The following is a 24,077-nucleotide window of genomic DNA, read 5'->3' on the forward strand; positions in this document are numbered from 1 at the left end:
AAAAGAATACTGTAGTATAGTATTAGGAAGGAAAACTATATCCTACCGATTTCTGATTCAGCTCATCACTAAGTAATTCATATTCCTTAGTTTTGTCTTCAACTTCCTGAGACTTCTGATCATAGTTGACAGCAAGTTCCTCTAAGGCTTGTAAAACTTCCTTTACTTCTTCTTTAGAGGCATCATTTTCTGCCTGAAGACGATTCAGCTCAGCCTGCATATTATCTTGATCCCTTCTGGTAGATGCCAGAAGCTATACAAAGGAATAAAAATATCTGTTTTACCCAGGTTTTAAAATGTACACAGGTTTTTAAAATGTATACAAACCAAAAATAACCTATTTCCATTATCATTTGCAAATCACAAAGGGAATGAAATGTGGATGTTATTATGCGTAACATTTATTCATTCAACCGATTTCCTGAATGCCTACTATGTGCAGGCTCTGTGCTAGACACTGTGGGAGATGGAAAGGAAATCTAAGATTCCTTTGAGGAATCTAGTGGAAGAAAGACAGGTACACAAATAAATACAATACAAAATGAAATGTAAGAGCCATAAAGGAGATAGGACATGACAAAGTGCTTGGTAGTATAGGAAAAGGGGGGATATTTCTGGACAGGTATTCATGGAGAAGGTGGCTATGAAGGAAGATTTCTGTCACATACAAACTAACATAACAGAAAGAAAAAGGCATACAAGGCTCACAATAGTGGGCACAGAAAAAGAAAGAAATCAGTAATGTTTTAAAAGTTTAGATTTTCTTTGGGCAACAGAGGGTGGCACCTGAGCCATGCCTCAGGAAAACATGTTATCAGTAAATAAAATTTGAACTGGAAGAAGCCAAGAGACTAGTTAGGAGAATACTGTAATCACCCAGGGTCGGTGGCTTTTAAGTAGGGGCATCTGGAAATGTATAGGAGTATTTCTAACGGGGCAGAATGCCAATGGCACTTCGAAGTGGGAGCCAGGGATGCCCACTGTCCTACTATAATGTGCAGGACAGAACCATATAAATGGAGAATTACGCAATGTTACTAGTGCTCCTTTGAGAAACAACGCGAGAGGTCAAACAAGAATAAAGATGATCTGACCAGGATTAATATTACTGATGCTGGGTATCTCTCACTGAAGCTGTATAGTCTTTGCTCCCATCCCCAGAACAAACCTTAAACAAAGGACCATTTTTCAATTATCCCCCCATTCTGCCAAGTGAGATGAAATGAGGGTCCAAAGTGAAAAACTAGAGAGAAGGAACTTGAAAGAAATAAGATGAAAGTGAAGATGACAGAAATGAACAACAGGTTAGATGAGGGTAGAAATGGTGAAGGGGTAAAAAATGATCTTATTCATTGACATTCTCATTTCCTCGATAAAAGTCATACCCTAAACTACAAATTACTAAAAACAAAGCCAATACAATTCAGAAATCAGTATTTTCTTTAATAATCCCTTTAGACATATATCTGTGTTTAACTGTTTTTTATACTCCTTCCCTCATCATTTCCATGATGAAATACGTTTCATAAAGGGAGGGGGAATCTAAGGTTACTCCAGCTCAGGGTAGTAAGTCTTTCCCAAGGATCAGTAAGAAATAGTTTGGGGGGCTTCTCTGGTGGCGCAGTGGTTTAGAAACCGCCTGCCAATGCAGGGGACAAGGGTTCGAGCCCCGGTCCAGGAAGATCCCACATGGTGCGGAGCAACTAAGCCCGTGTGCCACAACTACTGAGCCTGCGCTCTAGAGCCTGTGTGCCGCAACTACTGAAGCCTGTGTGCCTAGAGCCCATGATCCGCAACAAGAAGCCCACGCACCACAACGAAGACCCAACGCAGCCAAAAATAAATAAATTAAATAAATAAATTTTAAAAAAAAGAAAGAAATGTTTTGGGGAAAATAAGACAAAACAGCACTGTACAAGGAAAGAAGAAGACAGACTTAAAAAGAAAAAAGTCATCCTCCCCCCTCCAGTCAGAACTCAAACTGAAAAAACCCCAAAAAACCCAACCCCAAAAAACCTTAAGAGAAAGTCAATCTTTGCTTCAGTCTGTATGATGTACCGGTCTCACAGGATATCCACAGTGAAGCACGAACATATTCAAAAATTTTTAAAAATGTACTCGAGTATATTCCGAGCTCTGTAGGTGCCTTCATCTTTTATATTTAAGTGACAATGACAGACTATAAAGCTTTTCTGGAAGCAATATGACAGGTATTCAGTTTACCTCTTCCTGATCCAACATTTGGGTCTTCAGTTTCTCTACCAGTTGGCTCTGCTGATTAATTTCTTCATCCTAGAATTTTTAGTAACAGGTTAACAAAGTAGCTCACAACCTGGTTCTAACTGATTCCTAACACAAATTGTGATTACTTCCCACCCCCCAATATTTCAAAGTCATTTTCTCCAAATTCAACATAGCTTATTCCAATCTCTTATCTTAGGACGGTGTTGAAACAGATGGAATTTCAATTATCAATCACAGTAACATACTTATCACACAATAAGAAAAAAGGCTTATGTTTATGAAAGTTATTCATTAAATACTTTAAATGCTAAAAAGTAATAAACATGTTGAAAGCTTTGTATTGAAAATAAAGCCACGTAGCCACTTCAAACCTACCTACCATCTCTGTTTAAAATACAATAAAAATATCATCTAATAACAAAAACCAAAAACAAAGCCAGAACAATTTTCTTCTGGTCTCTTTACTGTTGCTCTTCCCACGCTCTCTACTTGGTTCAAAATTGTGCTATTTTTCACACTACGGATATAATCAAAGCAAAATATATTATTTCCACTCAATTCTGTTCCCTCTGTCTAATCTCTTGAATCACTTTTATTATTAGAGCCCTCAGATCCCTGATTCTAAGAACATTTCATTAAGGCTCTCCAAGGACCCATGCCAAATTTCCTTTTGTAAGTTCTTTTAGCTTAAAGAAAAGGGAAAAAAAGATATGCCTCATATACAGTTTCTACATACAAACAGAGATTGTGATTTTATATTTTTTGTTAATACAATGATCTTGAAAAAGTTAACAGAAATCTAGGAAGATATATATAGGTCACAAGGACCCATAATATTGAAATTAGAACATAAAAATACCTATGTCAAAAATGTTCTAAAACAGAATTGAACATGAACAATACCTACCTTGTCATCAAGCTGTTTGTACAACTTAGCAATTTCTTCTTCACACTTCCTTCTTTCAGAATCAGTAAAGTTCCCAGTAACTCCAATTGTGGCTGCTGGTTTATCATTGGTAATAGTAATATCCTTATCCACTGCAAAAGCTTCCAAGTTGGCTTTCTCTTTGTCAAACTGTTCATCAATAGGCACTGTCTCTCCTAAAATAAGACAACAGAATGGTTAATAAAACCCACCTGTCTAAAACTAATTTCAATTTTACTCAATTTCAGCAGTTCTTACCAACTTTATCTGCTCAGTCCCTGAGATATGAAAAGTTGGAATTACCCTTTTTTCTTTTTTTTTTTTTGCAGTATGCGGGCCTCTCACTGTTGTGGCCTCTCCCGCTGCGGAGCACAGGCTCCGGACGCGCAGGCTTAGCAGCCATGGCTCACAGGCCCAGCCGCTCCGCGGCATGTGGGATCTTCCCGGACCGGGGCACCAACCTGTGTCCCCTGCATCGACAGGCGGACTCTCAACCACTGCGCCACCAGGGAAGCCCTGGAATTACCTTTGACTCTCCCCCATCCTCTAAAGCCAGTCACCAAATCTTATCATTTTAATTGATTTCACCCTAAGCTAAGCATCTTGCCACCTTGAGACTTCTATAGCTAGCTAGTTGGCCTTTATGCCTCTATTTATTATTTCAGGTAAAATCAGAATTTAATGTAACAGATTTTATTCATTTTTATCTGATGATCCCTAATGCCTTTTAAATTTATAAAACAGGTCTAAAACTGGATTCAGCAAACTCAAAACAACAAATTCATAAGTTATTACCATTACGCCATCGGTTGAGTTCATTTTCAAGCCATTGAATGGTGTTCCGCAGGGTCTTGTTTTTTTCTTTTTCTCTTTCATACTTCTTTTTCCACTGTTCTGCAGTTAACTCTACATTGACACAAACTGTGTTCTTAATTGTTTTGGCCCTAAGAGAAGTAGTTGGGGAAAGGGGAGGGGGGAAGAATGTGACAATTACTTTCAATTGGTATCTATATTTCTGTAATATACGCATGTGTGGCTGGTAATTTAACTTAACTATTCTTGTCCAGTTATCTTTGACTAAATCCTAAGAGCTATAATTAGTATGGTGCTTATTCACAATCCATTAAATTTGGGTCAGTCCCAACATCTGTAAATAGCTTAAAAAACAACACAACAACAAAACCTGATGAGTATAAAAAAAAAGAGTGCATCATTTCTCCAATTCATTTATAACGCTGAATTAAGAAAAGCAATTATCAATGATGGCCAGAGACAGAGTCATCATTATTGACTTTCCCAGGCTAGCCATCTCATATATGGTTATCTCACTATGTAAACAGGTCACATATGTCAACAGGCTTAACATAGGAGATTATGTGTCAGGTTTTGCTTTATTATCTGATTCAAATGTTTGTTTTCTTTAATGCTGAATTGAAGCGTCTCACATAAATTTGACTCAAGTTAACATTTGACTGTAATGTACTAAAACTTAAGTAGTAAAATTAGTACTTAATAGTATTAATTTTAGTACTAAAATTTAAGTACTAAAACTTAATTCAAACCCAAGCAGCCTACAAGGTGGACCCTGGTTATATTATCTGCCTCTCAATTAAAAAATTGTGTCTAGCACACTAACAATACACACTGATTTGAATATCTACCTGAAACTTTCCTAGATTTAATAAACAAAAGGCCTATCTACATTTAGACTGCATTTTCTTTTTTTTTTTAATATCCCATTCAATTTTATTTAATTCAACAAGCATTTTCTACAGAGGGTATGTAAATATAATACTTGGTTTTCAGGTGATTCTAGTCCAGAAGAGGAGACAAAAATATAAACCAGTAAGTTAAAATATGGGTGATAATATCAATCACATAAAGACTTCTGTTGCACTTATAACAAGATAAGAAGCAATTGGGATTAACATATAGACACTACTATAGATAAAATAAAAAACCAACAAGGACCTACTTTATAACACAGGGAACTATACTCAATATTATGTAATAACCTATAAGGGAAAAGAATCTGAAAAAGAATATATATATATATATATATATAAAACTGAATCACTATGCTGTATACCTGAAACTTACATGATATTATTAATCAACTATACTTCAATAAAAACATTTTTTAAAAAAGATAAGCAGCAATCGCAGCAGAGAAGGAGGCGGTATAGACTGCATTTTCTTAACAACAAACCTCTGACCAAACAGGAGTGTAGATTTTGTTTCAGATTCATTGTATGATGATGGAGAGCAGCAAATTACAATAGTGGTTCTACAGTTCCCACCTAATGAATCTTGAAGGATTCTTGTCATTTTACTATCTCGATATGGAACATATGTCTATGTACAAAAACAAACAAACAAACAAGAAAAAAAAACAAAGAGGACCAATGGATTTCTATGTAATAAAATTTGTTGTAGAAATATGTTACTTTACAATAAACTACAAAGTGATTTCAGTTGTTTTAAATGCTAGTTATTAAGATGGAAACTAGGATATACATACTAATACTATAAAATAAATCCCTAAAAGACAACTTATTCATACATACTGATTCAGTGAATCCCTCTCTCACTCACACATCCATGCACATTGTATGTATCTATCTGTAATTCTCCACTAACTAACGACAGGGATATAGAAGACAAGTATACTCACACTACCCTCAGCCAAAGCGGAAATGACATTTCCAAGAGCAGAAAGGGACTTGTTGATGTTCTTAGCTTCATCCAGCACAGCACCTTCAGCTCCAGTTTTACTAACCTATACATAAGATTTCAAAAAAAGGAAACAAAATTACGAGTTTAGGAGATTTTCTTTGATTTTCTAAAAAGCTCAGAGGTCATCAGTAACTAGTAAAAAAGAAAAAGGAAAGGTTCATGATTTTATTTGCCAAGCATTTACTTTAAGTTATTATTTATTGAGTATGACTCTTCTGAGACCTTGGTCAAGTAACTAGCTGCATGACAAAAATGGGATTAAGAAGATACCAAATTTTATTTTTAGGTGTGCTCCTGAAATTAATCAAATTACACGTACATTTGTAGTTTACTAATTTGTTACCCCCTCCCCTTTTCTTGGCTGCATTGGATGCTCGCTGCTGCGCGTGGGCTTTCTCTAGTTGCGGCGAGCAGGGGCTACTCTTGGTTGCAGTGCGTGAGCTTCTCATTGCGGTGGCTTCTCTTTTGTGGAGCACAGGCTCTAGGCGCGCGGGCTTCAGTAGTTGTGGCTCACGGGCTCGGCAGTTGTGGCTCACGGGCTCTAGAGCGCAGGCTCAGCAGTTGTAGCTCACAGGCTCTAGAGAGTAGTTGTGGCGCACGGGCTTAGCTGCTCCACGGCCTGTGGGATCTTCCCAGACCAGGGCTCGAACCCGTGTTCCCTGCATTGGCAGGCGTATTCTTAACCACTGTGCCACCAGGGAGGCCTGTTAACCCCCTTTAAAGAGAAACTTTAAAAAATTTACTGAAGCATAATGTTGATGTTGTAACTGTTAAAGAGAGAGACCAAATTTATATTATATAAGCAAACCTGCTTCTATTAAAAAAATATAAACTATATATATATTAAAGATAATAGAATAATATGTTAGCAATGATGGCTGAAAAAACAGCCTCTCAGTATTCACAAAATTAGAGACGGGCTTTGAAGTATGTGTATAAAACTTTGCATAGAAGGGAGCAGGTGTGTCATTCTAATCAGAAGAAACAACAGATTAGTAGAACAGCAAAAAAGTTTCACATATAGGTCAATATGAAAACACCTGAACTTATTTTGATTTTGACATAAACTAGAATCAGACTGTATATGACTGGAATAGTTAAATAATCGTCGGAAAGAAAGAAGTACAACAAAATCCGAAAGGACTAATGGATAGTTACCAGTTTTCAGAGACAGCTCACTGCCAATATGAATAAAATAGATACTAAAAATTAGGATAAGGATACCTAGTAAAATTCTTAATGACATACACTCAACACATTCTCAATAAAAGTACACACCTTAAGTCAAGGATAACACTTATTGGTTGAACTGGACTGTGGCCCAAATGACAGTAAATTTGTAATGACAAAGCATTGGCATAAATGCTTGTAACTCTCAAAAATGCTACCAAATTCAATTTGATATACACTTTCAATATATAACAATAAATAATGCAAAAGCCCAAATCTGAGTTAAAGTTCATAAAAATGCTTAGATATCTATCAGAATATAAAGATTTTACCTTTTCACTACCAGCTAAATCAACCAGATAAAGTTTTCCACTCAGTTTTTGTTCCGTTTGCGTGTTCTCTTGTTTTACATTAATAAGAAATATACTGTGACTCCTAGAGCTATGTTCATTCATATCTGCAAAGAAACCACACAAACAACTATCAACAAACACGGCTTTCCCTTACTAATAACTTCTAAAGCATTATTTCACCTAAGAAAAATCTTACAATTAATCAACTTGATAGATATTTTAAGGCAGTTTGTACGTTAACTAGTGTTAATACATAGGCTACTTACTTGTAACCGCTACGTGTCTGTTGGATTTTCCTTCATCTATGGTGTCCATAACTTCATCTGGACTACATACGAAACGCTCTGTACACCCCTGTAAAACAAATTTATAAGTATGTCACTATCCTAAAAAAATGTTATTGTAGGGCTTTTCTAAATATTCTGTATTATACATACCTTTACATAGGGAACTCGGTTTTTATCTTCATGAACTGAAAGATTGGTCTTTGAAACTGAAAAAGAAAAATAAATAACATTAACAACATCTCCCTAAACTCTAACACTGGCTGTGAAATAGTCAATCAACTGTTTCTCCCCTCAAGCAGCCTAATAATAATACACAAACTTCAAAAATATGTAGATATCACTATAAAAGTAAAAGCCTATAGAAACAGTAGGAGATTTATATAGAAACCAATGCAGCAATATAGAATTTTAGGTCCAGGCCAACGTCTGCCACCCACATTTTGGAGTGGTTCAATGGTTTGCCAAGGACAGTGTCTCTGACCAACAGCTGACAGAAGATGAGCGCTCAAGACTCAGGCTCCCAGACTCTAGTCCAATGTGCTAATTACTACTTACAAAGCGCCCACAATATATGCTTTCAATAAGTCCAAAGGCATTCAATTAAAACTTTTTCCTATAATTTAAGTCAATTTCATATAGGTTACTCAGAAATGGTCTCACATTTACTACTAAAAAAAAGCAGTATGTGGTATATTGAAAAACGAATGAAGAGCAAGAATTTAACTTACCATCTAACAGGTCCCTTATCTTATCCAAATAAATTTCAAAATATGAAACCTAAAGGGCAGAGGGAATAAAGGAAAAGAAAAATCAACCATTTAAAATTACAAAGTAATTTATTCACCTATTCATTAAATATTTACTGGGGTCTGAGTTCCAGGTACCATCTAGACTACAGGGACAACTCAGCCACAGCTCTTATTCTAATGAGAAGCCCTAAATCCACCAAACCCCTTATGTAACTAAAGTACATTTTCCACTATGTATCTTCTCCTAAAATTAGACAATTAGGTGTAATTAGTCAGAACTTTTGAGCTTTGTAGCCAAACTCCCTTATCTTACAGAGAAGGCAGCTAAGGCAAGAGAGGCTCAGCTTACTTGTTTACCACGGCAGATGAGGGATCTGAGTTTACTAATTCTAATAATCTTTCAGCTACACCTGCCTGTAAGATAATTTTTAAAATATTTAAAAATACTTTTTTAAAAGAAAAAGTACTGAACAGAATTATTCTAGGAATAAAATAAAATACAACCCTTCCCCAATGATTTTACCTTAATATGAAATTCCAAATTTTCATCCATGGAGTAAATATAATTAAAAATATCTTGCACTATTCTTGGAATAATTCCCATGCCTTCTGGATCATGAAGTTTACCCTAAACAGAAAACAAAACCAGTTCATAAACAAACTGTAACATACAAATTAAAAATCAAAACTTTTAATCTATAATTTACAGTCAACAGAGGATAGGAATTCTAATTGTTGCAATTTTTTGTGAAACAAAATGTGGCTGTACAAAATACCTTAAAAACCTAATTCAACTGTCACATATTTTTGTAAGTTACACATAAATAATATATGCCAACCATATGGGTTACCAACTGATCTTAGCCTTTTATTTAATTGTTAGATCAGATTATGCACATTTGTAAATGAACACATTCTAGGAAAATGTTAGTTGCTCGGCACATAAATCTGCACTGTTGCATCTACTTCAAGTCAAATTCATCCAAATGCTAGGAATGTGCTTGTTCTCTGACGTTATGGAAATGAGTAACATGAGTGACACTAAAATAAGCAGTCATTTACTTTATATGGAATGCTCAGATAAATGATAAAAGCAGATACTCTGTAGCAGTGGCAGAAAATTACAGGCTGTGTTCTAGAAGCAAAGCTTGAGCAGGTTCACATTTCTTAATAACAGCAGCTCTGAAAATTTTGGAGACCTTCTTATGAGAGAAGAGGGGCAAGTATTTGGCTGCGGGTGGGGAAACAGGATGGACACACTGACACGACCAAGGAGAGGAGGAAAAAATTAAGTGCTCTGAATAGAACTGAAAGCACACAAACATTAAAAATTTCCCATTATAAGGTGACAGAATTCTTACTTAATTCTAAAACATTCATAATTTTGTGGTTATGTGGATAAAACAAAGCTAGATATAATTTCAAATATACGGTTTCACCATTCAAACTCAGGAACTGATTAGATTGCAACAACGATGTATACATGTATAACGTGTATGAGACAAAGCAATAGAGGAAAAAAAACTGTTTAAGCGTGTGGTAAAACGATGTCACAAATAACGAATGAGTGCCCTGTGCACAGCAAACTACATCTAAGTACAGACTGTGAGATGTTACCTCCATTGTGTGTGTCTTCCCGGAGGAGGTTTGTCCATATGCAAATATGGTTCCATTGTACCCCTCAAGCACATCTATGAAAAAATCAGAGATTTTATACATTAGGGACTTTTTTCCCCTTAAGCAAGGCATTAAAGGAAACAAGAATATATTAATAGTAATCCTCTTAGTGATGTTCACCTAAGGAATCCCTTTCTCTCCAGCCCAGATCACTTTCTGTTGTCAGGAAGAAGGAAATTTTAAATTCCACTGCCTATAATCATCTCTCCTGTCAATGTACATCTCAGACGTCATTACACCTGTATTCCAAAGCTTTATGTGACCGAAAAGAAAAACAGTGCTCGGGCAGCTTGCACACAGATATGAAATAGCTTTTAGAAGTAGGATTGATTGGTGGTTAACTGGTGGTTAAGCCTCACAAACCCACACAACATACCTCCTTATACAAAGTGTAACAAGCCCAGTCCTACCTCAAAACCGATTATCAGGGAGGTCCCGTGGAATTTAAAAAAAAAAAAACAAAAAACAGCGAAAAACTTTTCTAGCCCTTTGTGTATCCTAAGGTCTACCATTAACATTTAAGCATCTTCCTTTACTAGGCTTAAGCGGGGGTTGGGAGGGATGTGGGTGAACAAGGTGACCTTTTAATTTCCAGTTTTCAGGGAATCATTTTGTTTTGTTTGGTTTGGTTTGGTTTTTGTTTTTGTTTGTTTTGGTAAAAAGAAAGGTACTATAAAATTACATTCTAGGACTTCCCTGGTGGCGCAGTGGTTAAGAACCCCCCTGCCAATGCAGGGGACATGGGTTCCAGCCTTGGTCCAGGAAGATCCCACATGCCGTGGAGCAACTAAGCCTGTGCACCACAACTACCGAGCCTGCACTCTACAGACTGCGAGCCACAACTACTGAAGCCTGCACACCTAGAGCCCGTGCTCCACAAGAGAAGCCATCGCAATGAGAAGCCCGCGCACCGCAATGAAGAGGAGCCCCCACTCGCCAAAACTAGAGAAAGCCTGTGAGCAGCAACAAAGACCCAATGCAGCCATAAGTAAATAAATAAATAAGTAAATTTATATATATAAAAAATTACATTCTATTTTAGAGGAAGCCAAAGTAAAAAGAGAAACCTCAGTTGGAAACAGCAGATGTTAACAGTGGAAAGTAAACCTGTAGTAAGCAAGTCAATTCTTGTCTTTTTTTTTAAATTGATTTTAAAAAGGAAGAAAAAAGAAAAGAAAATAAATTTTTAAAGGTCCCAACATTGGGCACAGCTAACTAGATAGCAGATTTGCTACAGAAATATTTAATAAGGAAAAGAAGGTATTAGTACTTACTTCCCTGGGAAGATTTTAGGAGATTTCAAACATTTGAAACTTTCATTCAAAATCTTTTCAGTTTTATGAAGGGAAGCAAAATAACTTCAAGAATCACATTTAAAACAGATAAGACTGCACTTCCCTGGTGGCACAGTGGTTAAGAATCCACCTGCCAATGCAGGGCACACAGGTTCGAGCCCTAGTCCGGGAAGATCCCACATGCCGTTGAGCAGCTAAGCCCACGAGCCACAACTGCTGAGCCTGCGCTCTAGAGCCCATGCTCCGCAACAAGAGAAGCCACCTCAATGAGAAGCCCACGCACCACAACGAACAGTAGCCCCCGCAAGCCGCAACTAGAGAAAGCCTGCGCACAACAATGAAAACCCAACGCAGCCAAAAATAAATAAAAATATGGTACATTTGTTACAATTACCAAAGCAATGTAAAAAAATTTTTTAAAGAATAAAATAGATAAGATTACAATATTTCTGTAATTCTGAAGAAGCAATCATCTGGGGAAAAAAAAGCACCAGACCCTTTCCAATCCACTTCCTTTACATACAATTGTTCTCAGCCTGTTGGTATCATACCCTCTGCTTAAGATCTTTTAATCAATCACATAAAACCTAATTTTGTTAGATCTATACATGAAAGGTTCATTCATGATATGATCCAATTACCTAGCAACTACCACAGTAAGTACTTAATAAATACTGGTAGGTGAATGAGTAAGTGACCTTCCCAAGATCATATTAGTAGCATATGTCTATAGGATATTACGGTAATTTTGTGTTAGGTGAAATACATCATATGAGGGCTCATAGCATAATCAATGTATGCCACATGTCTGTATTTGGGACTTCAAGCAAAACTTAAAAATTTTATATGATTACAGAGATTATGGAATAGTCAATGTTCAAGTATTTGCTGAGCACTACGACCTAGGCTCTCTGTTCTGGGAGCAGGGATGTAACAGTGACTAGGTGGTTTCTAGAGGCACCAGGCTATCATTAAAGTAATAACTGTTATCAATTAGGAAAATAATAATCCCTTCTTGCCTATCTTCAAATCCATTCCTGACCTCTGCTTTCTATAGTGATTTAACTGCCAACACTTTATTATGAAAAAGTCTAAACATACAGAAAAACGGAATGAATTTTACAGTGAACACCCCTATAACCACTACCAAGATTCTATCATTAACTTATCATTTTACTGTTTGCCTTAATCATCTTAATCTGTCTTATTTATTTAATGCATTTCAAAGTGAACTGCAGACTTCATTTCCACCTAAATACTCCAGCATGCATATTGGCTAGAATGTATCCATTGGCTAGAATTCAGTGTTCTGCAGTTTTATTCTTCAGAGATAAAGTTTACATACAATGAAATGCACATATCTTAAAAGTACAGTTCTTTTAAACACACACACACACACACACACCACACAAATAATACCCATCTCTTTGAAAATCCCAGAAAGCACGCATCTGTAATCAGATAAAATTAGGCACCTTTGGAACTGGCTCTTTTTTGCCTATTCAGCTCCATCTCCCACCATCCTTCCCCTCACACTGCTGTTTTTGTTGGTAAAAATGGTTGAATCTGACAATTTAATACGGTTCAACGTCACAGTCATATCATAATGTATGTTCTTCCCTACAGAGGCGATACTTTTCTCATGTGGGCTGCCTCAGTTAGCCCACATGCATCTCTCTGTCTGGAGCAAATCCCTCACTCTCCTTCCCACTCTTGTGCATCCGTAAGACTAGCTTAGGCTTTACTTCTCTCCAATCCAATTCCACCCCCAAACGAATCTGGGAAAGAGTCCCATCCTATGTGTTCTTGTAGCACCTGCATTTTAATCATAATACTGATCACTGTGTACTGCAACCATCAGTTTACTTGTCTGCCTTCCTCACTAGCCCGTAAAATCCTTGAGGCCAGGGCTGTGTTTAACTCCTGCACAGTGCCTGGCACTTAGTAGGAACTCTAATGCTTGCTGAATGATTACTACTATTACTCATACAGCATCTTTCTAAAGTGTCCCTCCCCTCCTATAATATACTTTTGCCTTTCTTGTGAGAAACAGACAGAGGTGGAACTATGGACAAATATTACTTTCATATTTTGTAAACAAGAAAAACGTATTTAGCAAGTGAAGGAACAGCTTATCACCTTCTAAAAGTCACTTAATCTCTCTGAACTTCAGCTTCCTCATCAGCAGAATGTCTGCTTAGGGGAAGGCTGTGAGAATTAGAAGTCATCACATAAAATTATTACAGCTGGGCTTCCCTGGTGGCAGTAAATGCCGCAGAGCAACTGAGCCCACGTGCCACAACTACTGAGCCTGCGCTCTAGAGCCTGTGAGCCACAACTACTGAAGCCTGCGTGCCTAGAGCCCGCGCTCCGCAACAAGAGAAGCCACCGCAGCGAGAAGCCCGTGCACCGCAACAAAGACCCAACACAGCCAAAAATAAATAAAAATAAATAAATTTTAAAAATATATACATTACTGCAGCCACAACTAAGCCTGCGTGCCTAGAGCCCGCGCTCCGCAACAAGAGAAGCCACCGCAGCGAGAAGCCCGTGCACCGCAACAAAGACCCAACACAGCCAAAAATAAATAAAAATAAATAAATTTTAAAAATATATACATTACTGCTAACATTTGAAAGCATTATGTGCCAGGCTCTAATAATCTTTCATATATGAATGTACTTAATCCTCACAAAACCCTATGGAAGGTACTATTTTTAGTCCCATTTTATAGATGAGGAAACTGAGAAACTGTGGCCTACAGTTCCACAGCCAGTAAGACAGAGCTGGGATGCAAACCCAGACAGTCTTGGTTCCAAAGACAAGCTCTTAACTACTACATTATATTCTCAAGGAACAGAGGAACCAAAATAAATACATGGCAGGCTACACGTGGAAAAATTAAGGTGGATACAGTGGCACACAGTCCAGGTCAGGAAGCTATGGTGGGAAACTGGGGACTCCCTGGAGGCCTGGTAAGATGCCTGGCATATAGCAAATATTGAATAAACAACAATTACTTTATACCAGGGAAACCAACTTGTAGACATCACTCAGGTTCAGAGTTCAAGAGAATACAAGTAGATAAAGCATGCTCAAAAGAAAACAAAAAAAATCTATCTGACAAATCTACAAAAAGGAAAAGGTAACAGCCCTATACGTAAGCTATATACTTGTACAGATATTTATGAAACAATGCAACCTCGGTGGGCTGTCAGGAGCCCAGAGCACACGAGCTGCTCTCAACTCAGTCCCGGCAGCTTGCTCATCGAATCCACATCTCAGAGGAAATACCAGCTCACCCATCATTTTGCCAATCCTTGCCTACCAGTTTCTTACCATGGCCTTCTACTTGATCTGTGTGCCAGTGAATATCCCAAGTCCAGCGTGCCATGTATTTAACTGCTTTCCTGCCCTGACACCTCACCTAGCCCCCACCCCCATCACTCTCCCTAAAGCTACGTGTTTACTGGTAACTCCACCACATTTGTGTCTTGTCCAGGGCAAGTCAGTACTTTTTCATGAATCATCTTTTAAAATCCTCACGGTACCCTTATTTTGCAGCAGAGGAAATGGAGACTTAGAAAGGCTGGGGAACTTGCCACAAGTCACAAGCTAGCAAGTGGCAGAGCCCAGACTTCAACCTAGGTTTGTCTGATTCCAAAGCCTATGCTCTTAACCATACTGCAAAGAAGGGAACTGCTATCCAGAACTTGGTTCCCAACAGTAAAGCAGGAATCTGCTGGTAAAAGGTAAAAAGTAAAAGGGATCAAAATGTTGAGAAAAGGAGAGAGATTTCAAAAAAAGAATGATGTCATCTCAGAGTTGTAAATAGTAATGAAACAGTATAAAAGGTAGTAGAAACAATTACACTAGATGTCAGGACCACAGACTGCAGAGTTCTGAGAAAGGTAGGTATGAGCCTATTGTTAAGAGGCTACATAACTGAAGATGTACAAAAAAGATAAAAATCACTAGAACAGTATGAGAAAGGTAAAAGCCCAGGATAAGTGAGTCTTATAAAAACAAAACAAAATAAAAAGTAAGGCCCTAAAGAGAGCTTTTAAAATATTCAGGAGTGAGTAGACCTGCACTGCCTAGAAAAGGTGATTATGTCAACAAACGATGTATTACCGTCTTCTACAACACCATCTGCAAAAGGAACAACAGAAAAAACACTGCTGAGAGCGGCTTTGGGTTTGAGGTGGGTAGGATGGCCAAAGAATGGCTTTAAATGAGCCCAAGTTTCTAGCTGTAAGAGAATTACATCCCATGGATAAAAATTTCACAAAAGCCACAGGTAACGGAGGTAAAAGAAGATGACTAACTTGTAAATGCTACACTCGTTTTCAAAAAGCAAAAAATCAATCGATTCTGGGAACCTCAGACGAATATACCAAAATTTCACTGAGAAAAAGCTATGGCTGAACTAATCTCATTTCCTGTTTGGGTCACTCAAGTAGTACTTTGGGGGAACACCAGAGTCATGCACCATGATTTCACAAAAGGATGCAAGCTTTTCATCATATTCTTGTGGATATGTTGGTAAGCTAAGAACTAGACAACTGTACAGGTAAGAGAATCTGAAGGTGGTTAAATACCAGGTATGATTTAATAACTGCCAACAAACTTATTCCGTTTTTAGAAGATTAGGCTAAGAACCATGGCCCATTAAGTACTTTATAAATGATTCATAGTAATACTTTCCAAACTCCACTGTGCTTAAAGACCTTAAAAAAAGCCTTCAATATCCTTGTCACCATAACAGACTTATTAAAACATGCAGATAGCCAACTCAGATCCCTTGTAAGACAACTGTAAAAACAAAACTCAAAATAGGATTATGAGCTAAAATGAACAAAATGGAATCTGCACTTTAAAGGCTTGTGCAGATGCCAGATGAAAAAAATATGCAATGCTGGTTCTATGCCTGATGAAAAAAACTCCAATATTTAAGTGTGGATTGGGGTCTAACGTTGGCTGCAGCAAATGTGAAAAAGATTCATACATTTAAACTGCCCATGAATCAACAACTTCATGTTATTAAAAAAGCAATCTTTTGCTATACTGACGACAAAAGTAAGTCAAAATCAAAGAATGTAGTATAATTGCGTTCCATGACAGATCCATTTGGAAAACTATTTGATGCTTACAACAAAAGATGACACTGCCTGTTCCTCTTTCTTGCAGTCGTTTACAGAATCACCCATTAATTCTCCCTCCAGTCCACTGTCTCTCACCAATTCCATACCTGTTGTAATTCTTGGTGGTTTCATGTCCACGTAGTGGGTGATCCCACGACTAGATGTCCATGTACTAGATGATACCCTGGCCTCTAGGTCCTTGAACCTAATTTTCACCATGATCTTATCCTTTTCTCCTTCAGATGCCAAGTCCATGGTCACACTCTAGACCTTTCATTACCAACTGCACTGCCTTCCTAACACCAAGTATACACTTCCCTTTACTCCTTCTATTACCCTGATTCCAAAAAAACCTTTGACTCCACTGAGACTATAACACACTAACCTTACCACCTTTTTTCACTGTCCCTTAAATCCTGCTTCCCCCACCCAGGTAGCTTAGATTCCAGGGTTCACCATTAGCAGCACTCTCGACTACATCGCTTGCCCTTCTCTCCCTCTTTTGTACTTGCCTGGCAAAATACAACTGGGTAAATTCAGCTCTCTGGCAGCTAACCACAAGTGGGCTCTTAACGTTGCCTGGCAATGCTGCCACACCTCCCTAATCCATTCACTTCCACACTGCTAGAAGACTCTGTACCTTTTCCTAGAACCTCCTCTCCCATCCTCACTCTCTGTGATGACTTCGCTCCCTACATCAGAGACAAACTGGAATTAATATGAAAAGAACATGTACATTTTCCCGCCATCACACGAATGGACCTACTTCTATCCATAAACTCTACATTTCCTCCTGTTACTAGATGAAATGTCTGTGCTCCTACTTAATCCTAACCTTCCACTTGATACTGAATCCCAACCCCTCTACGCTGGTGAACACTATAGGAAGACAGATGTTGCCTCAATCTCGTAGGTACTCTTTAACAATTAGACCTGTCAAAAAGTGCTATAAAGCATTTCACGAAGTAATGTCTATTTAGTCATAAGATCCCTTTGATGTAAGATATTTCTGCAGTAACTGGAAGTAAGTCCAGACAATCACTTAACACCCTCTCAGCTCTAAGGTTCTATGGTTTTAGAAAACATAAACCTGAAAAATACCTCAGTATAGGTTAAGAGTATTAACTGGAATGTACACACACTGTAATTCTCATAACACCCTTTAAAAGGTACTGTATATAAATTAGTTCATGGAATATGAGCAATAGGCTTACTAACTATATTTGACCTTTCCATTATTTAAACAACCTCTGCAATTAACTAAAGGGAAAGGGAACGTAAAATGAAAAAGAGAACGTTGGGTAAACAGGAGAGATCACAAACAAAATTTGACTTATTGCTGGAACAACTCAGCAGGTTAAATATATTTACCTTTAACAATCTTCTTTGCACAGTCATTATACACTTGCTCTTGAGATGTGTTTGACTGGAACACCCGGTCAAATGCATAAGGCTTGGACTGAAAAACAGAAACAAGGGTTTCAACTACACAGATTAAAGGTGAACAGACATTTCTAAGCTCCTTTAAAGATGTCATCATATATTTAACCTTCAAAATAGGATACCTACTATGCCTCTCTTCATGTCACAGAATCTTTGCAGAAAGGACCTTAGGGCCCAAGAACAAATCCACTAGAATAAACTCCACAAAAACAAGCATGTCTGTTTTAGTCTTTGTTGTATTTCCAGAACCTAGCACAGAAATTAGCACTACTGTGGTGGGCACTCATATTGCTGAGTGAATTTTTATTTAATGCATATCTTTTCTGGCAGATATTGAGACCCTATTTTTAATACTAACATCATCTTGCAGATAAGGAATTAGAATCGTGAAAGGTCCAAAAGTTGTAAATGACAAAATTAAAATTCAAACCCAAATCTCCTGTCTTTCGGTTCAGGGCTCCTTCCACTATTCCATTCAGCTTTTCAGTTTACTGCAACAGCATTTCAACCGTTCATCCACTTAATAAGTACTTATGGAGTGCCGATTATGCCGGACACCATGCTAGAATGATGACCAAGACAGATTCATTCTCTGCTTTAGTGGAACCTAAGTAACAGTGGGGCAGACATCAGACAAATGATTTGAGTGACTAGAATTCCGACGGGCGCGACAGAGTGCTAATGAAAGTGCTATGAGAGCACTTAGAGGAGAACCTGAGACTGGGGAAGGCAGAAGAATGCCAGAGACACACTCTGGAGAAGGGATGTTAAAGAACTCAAGAGTAAGTAGCACCCAGCTCTCTGTCATTCTCTTCAATGTTACTCATGAGGGAGGGCGAGCATGCGGAAGTACTCCAGGCATTGGGAACAGGAGAGGCTGAAGGGAGCTTGTAGCATTCAAGAAACCAAAGGATGTTGTAAGTTTGAAGTGCAAGGATACAAAAATCAAATGCAAATGTCAACACGGTGAAAAAGGCAAGTAACATCTTAGTGTTATTTTGAAAACAGTTTTGATTTTGTGGGCCCCTTAAAGGATTTTGGGGACACATTTAGAGAACTGCTGATGTAGCCTGAGAAGGAGCCAGAGACATGAAATGAATAAAATCAAGAGTATGATGATGTCCATGCAAGTCAAGGAAGAATTTTCAAGGAGGAAGTGATTGTGTCAAATTCAGCTGTGAGGACAAAGCAAAACTGAAAAGTATCGAACCACCACAAAGATCAGATTGGAAAAGGTTGAAAAAAGAATAGGAAGTAACTGAACAGAAATCTGGCTGTGGCTCAAAGAAAGCTGTCTTTTTAGACAGACAAGACCTGAGCAAGTTTAAATGCTGGCAGGAACAATCTAGTAATCTAAGAGAGAAAGTGAGCAGCTAAAGATGAGAGAGGGAGCAAGGGGATTCTGGTATTGAAAGTAAGTGTATGAAGGCTCTCTAGTCTCTTCTAAAGTAAAGGAAGGGAGCTGGGCCCCAAAATAAACAATCACGACCCCAGAAATAATCCTTAACATTATCGAATACTTCCTAGGTCTTAGCTGAAAAAGACCATACTTTTTAGAAACTCTACCCCACAATTCCCCTCCCTAAAGCTTGGAACAACAGTAAAGATGACGCAAACAGTCCCTAAAGACCTGTCCAAAGCCATTCCCAATTCCCCGTCCCCTTCCGGCCTCCCACCAGACACGCTGGAAGCTAACCACCTGCTAGCGGAGTCTCCTTGCAAGTAGTGTCACATGACCCAGCTCTAGATACCATGAAGTGATGGTCTTCTGAGAGGTTTCAGAGAAGGGTTTTGTTTTCCTGATAAAAAGGACCGCCTCAGCTGAAGCTACCCTTTCTACTTTCTGGAATGAAGGTCTGGAACTGGAACATCCATCTTGCAAACACGACAAATACGACGAGGGAAAGTCAATAACTTAGGATGACAGAGGGTAACAGAGTCAGCAAGTAGAACTAAAGGCCCATCTCCAGACTTCCTATGTGAGAAAAATAACCTCTTATTTATTTAAACCACTATTAGTTTGTTTTCCCTCTGCAGCTGAAAGCATTCCTGAAGGATATACTCAGATGACCTCACTGTGGCATCAATTAAATGTAAGCATCTCAATGGCTGATTATTCTTTGGCTACGACATACATAAGTGTCCTTTTGCTAAGATTCTGAGACATTAACTTTCACATCTACAGGTGTGGCTAATAAAAGATAATCTATTGTTTCACTGATTGTACAAGATGTATTCATGATAAACAATTGTGAAAACAAACACAAGCACAGTCAAAATAACAGAAATAAACCATACTAATATTTTTTCTATCAAAAAGAAAGTAATTTTCCCTATTCATTTATCCAGCAAACATTTATTTAGCACCTTATAAGGTATCAGATATTGTAAATGAGTAACAATTTTAGAAATGATATTAATTAGTACAGAGAGTAGGGTTCAAAGAATAATAGAGGATAAGGCTGGATAGATTCTTGAATACTAAGCTAAACAGCTATATACTAGGATCGAATATAAGTGATCAAGTAATGTTAACTAAATCGAAATGGAGACAGCTTCTAGGGTTAAAGAACTCATGATTAATTTTTTTTTTTTTTTTTTGGCGGTATGCAGGCCTCTCACTGTTGTGGCCTCTCCCGTTGCGGAGCACAGGCTCCGGACGTGCAGGCTCGACGGCCACGGCTCACGGGCCCAGCCGCTCCGCGGCATGTGGGATCCTCCCAGACCGGGGCACGAACCCGCGTCCCCTACATTGGCAGGCGGACTCCCAACCACTGCACCACCAGGGAAGCCCTCATGATTAATTTTACTTGCAAGAAACAAGTTAACAAAAAACAGGTAATATTGTGACAACTGCATCTCTCCAAAATAAGGCAAATAATCTTTTTTTTGAGGCGGGGAGGAGATTTTGTTTGTTTCCTTAATTTTTGGCTGTGTTGGGTCTTCGTTGCTGCGTGTGGACTTTCTCTAGTTGTGGCGAGCGGGGGCTACTCTTTGTTGCGGTGCGCGGGCTTCTCATTGCGTGGCTTCTCTTGTTGCGGAGCACGGGCTCTAGGCGCGCCGGCTTCAATTAGTTGTGGCACATGGGCTCTAGAGTGCAGGCTCAGTAGTTGTGGCTGATGCACGTGCTTATTAGCTGCTCCACGGCATGTGGGATCTTCCCGGACCAGGGCTCGAACCCGTGTCCCCTGCATTGGCAGGCGGATTCTTAACCACTGTGCCACTAGGGAAGCCCTTACCTTAGATTTCTTAGTGAAGTGGTTCCTATTTGAATCCGCACGGACCAGGCTGAACACCAAATTTGGTTACAAAGGACACCCTCTGGCAGGAATATGTCTTTCTCTGGAATTCTGAATAGTGATTTTCAGATCACATGGGATTACATCATATTAGATTTTCCTTAGTTAGATTCCTTAGACAGATTATGGGTGAACATTCCACAACTGTAAAGGTATATTATGATGGCTCCTTCTCTTTTAATTTTTGTATTTAAGGTAATCAGGATCAAACACCAACTCATCATACATTTGAAAGGGGAAATCGTGTTGTGCTAGAGGTAAGGAACTGGGTCTAACTTCAATGAACTACAACAGCCTGTTTTGGGCTCTGTCCTCTACAGTATACCACACAAGGAATGATTAGTAAAGATGCTTAACGATGCAAATATGCACGTTCCACTTTCACGATGCATAAATAAATGTGGGAATAACTTTTTCTACTGATTTTTTTATTTGGTGTTTTCAGCAGGCTCCTTTGAACTACATAACCAGGTGTTGCCCTGGTCCCCCAGTTTTTGTGGATAACAAGTTTGCATATCTAAAGCAAACAGTTCTATCTGTATCATTCAAAGTTGTTCAAAAAATAATGCATTTATTTCATTCAATATGTGATATTTAGAGCACTTCACTGAGCACTTAATTACAAAAAAAAAATTTGTACAAAGGCTGTAAAGCACAGAGAAACACTACAAGATTACATTGCCATGGGGTCACATTACATTAAAATCACTGATTACATGAGTAAGAGGAAAAAAGTTTGGACAAAATATTGGAAACTGAATTTATAGGAAAATCAGAATCCTAAAAAATTATCTTCTACGTGAGCACTGATTACACGTACAATTCAGTTAACACTGTAAACTAAAATACTTATTTCTTAAATTTTGATTTAACCAGAAAGCTGTGTACAAAATGTTGTAAAATTGTTTAAGATAATTTAATTTTAAATGCTGCACTGCAGCAATTCCTTCTTAAACTATTTACTTTGAATCAGGATCAGGATCCAGTAAAATGAACAAAACAAACCATGAGATGACTTTTACCTGGAGATTTTCTAATTCCACTCCTCCTAGCTGCCCTTATAAATTCCCAGACAACTTTTTAAAAAGATAAAATAAAGCACTTTAAAAAATTGGGGGAAAAAAAAAGACCTCAGAGTAATTAATGACTTACTATATGCAAAACACTGGTCTCAGAAAGTAATGAATTAAGCGTGTTGCCTTACACTTTTTAAAGCTGTATCATACTCAGTTGTAATGTATTTTTGCTTATACTTAAACAAAAACAAACGACTAAAATGTTTGCCAGTTTATCTAAAGGCCAACTGTTCATTACTGATTCACAACTCAAATCACTCACCCATGATTTCTAATATTATGACTTAAATTTATTTAAATGGTAAGGAAACCTAAGTAAAGAAATTCAAAGGAAACAACCTAAAATAAACGTTATGCTTCCTGTGGTAATTGTTTATATTCTTTTAACTCTTTCCTCGTATCTTATGTCACATTTGGCCTGCGTTAGAAGGTTGCCTTCAAACCTAATCATAAAACATTTTGTGAATCCTAAATTCTATCATTCCAACATATAAATCTTGATAATACTTATAGATTTGTGTAAATACGCACACACAAAAATATCTGAAGTAATAAGACATTCTTACTACAAATCTGAAAGGAAGACAGCTTTGATGTTCAACCACTGTTGAGAGGCTGAATAATCATAAAAACTCTGTGAGAAACTAGCAACCTATTAGTGTTTGCCAACTAACAACCCAGGCCTTGCAAGCCTCCTCTGATTCCACGCACGCACAATGTATCACCCTAAAGGAAAAGGACGACTACTTTCGTGCTTAACTTCTTGGCCTCACCACGATGTCATTTATAGCCTGAGTTTTTCTGTGGACTTGTTAACAAAGAACCAGCCTGACAGTCCTCACACAGTAGTAGCTGGCACTTGTTAGGAACCTAACCACTTGTTTGCCAAAATCCTCCTGAGCTACGTGGAGCTATGACATTCATATTCTACAGCTGAACTTTGGAAACGTTCACATAAGAACTCTAAAGAACTTGAGTTCTGTCTTACATGTCAATGCTTTTCATCTTCAACTTTCCATCTCCCGTGAACCCTTTGTCTGGTTTCCAAATTAACTATCCAAACATATGCCAAATGTGGAATACCACTAGAGAAAAAGTCAACGTTAACACTGGGTAGCATGACAGCCATGTAGAAGCAAGTTCTGTCAAACGGCATCACCAAGAAAGATGACTTTCATTTCCAGTCACAGTTCACCGTTCTGTGGGCAGTATCTTGCCACCCATTTTAATCTCCTTGAGCTGAGGATGTTATTTTCAGAGACCTTTCAATACCAGAGATCAGACCTCAAAAAAAAAAAACAAAAACGAAAAAAACAGACACCAACCCCACCTTACTTTCTGGTCTCTCAGAAGTTGACAATGATCCGCCAAATCTAGTCATGTCATGGTTTATACTACGAAGGACAGTATCTCACCATCCTCGGCATATTATCAAGTTCTTCAAGGTAGCTCCTCACCGTAGACGTAAGAAGCTGACACTAACAAGAAACCTAGTTTACTGGTCCAATTTTACCTTTTTCTCAAAAAAACCTAGTTTACTGGTCCAATTTTACCTTTTTCTCAAAAAACTGGTCCAATTTTACCTTTTTCTCTTTTACCTTTTTCTGTTATAATACTTTGATATACACACAAAAGAGTTCACACTCTTTCCCATACGGTAACCCCGAAAAACCCACTGG

General features: G+C 38.0%; 1 protein-coding gene across 1 annotated transcript in view; it reads right to left on the reverse strand.

Annotated features, from left to right (window-relative positions):
• KIF5B (kinesin family member 5B) overlaps positions 1-24,077 on the reverse strand; it is a 39,755-nt gene that overhangs the window by 14,286 nt on the left and 1,392 nt on the right. Inside the window, exons 2-14 of the mRNA XM_007446572.1 lie at positions 17,952-18,039; positions 10,082-10,155; positions 8,988-9,092; positions 8,444-8,492; positions 7,866-7,921; positions 7,695-7,782; positions 7,408-7,532; positions 5,844-5,948; positions 5,379-5,524; positions 3,965-4,113; positions 3,152-3,345; positions 2,224-2,292; positions 47-253 (exon numbers count right to left, since the gene is read on the reverse strand). Coding sequence (XP_007446634.1) covers positions 47-253; positions 2,224-2,292; positions 3,152-3,345; positions 3,965-4,113; positions 5,379-5,524; positions 5,844-5,948; positions 7,408-7,532; positions 7,695-7,782; positions 7,866-7,921; positions 8,444-8,492; positions 8,988-9,092; positions 10,082-10,155; positions 17,952-18,039 — 1,455 coding nt within the window. The remainder of the gene's footprint in view (positions 1-46; positions 254-2,223; positions 2,293-3,151; positions 3,346-3,964; positions 4,114-5,378; positions 5,525-5,843; positions 5,949-7,407; positions 7,533-7,694; positions 7,783-7,865; positions 7,922-8,443; positions 8,493-8,987; positions 9,093-10,081; positions 10,156-17,951; positions 18,040-24,077) is intronic.

Source organism: Lipotes vexillifer, unplaced genomic scaffold (genome assembly GCF_000442215.2).
Source record: "Lipotes vexillifer unplaced genomic scaffold, Lipotes_vexillifer_v1.1 scaffold229, whole genome shotgun sequence".
Taxonomy (NCBI): domain Eukaryota; kingdom Metazoa; phylum Chordata; class Mammalia; order Artiodactyla; family Lipotidae; genus Lipotes; species Lipotes vexillifer.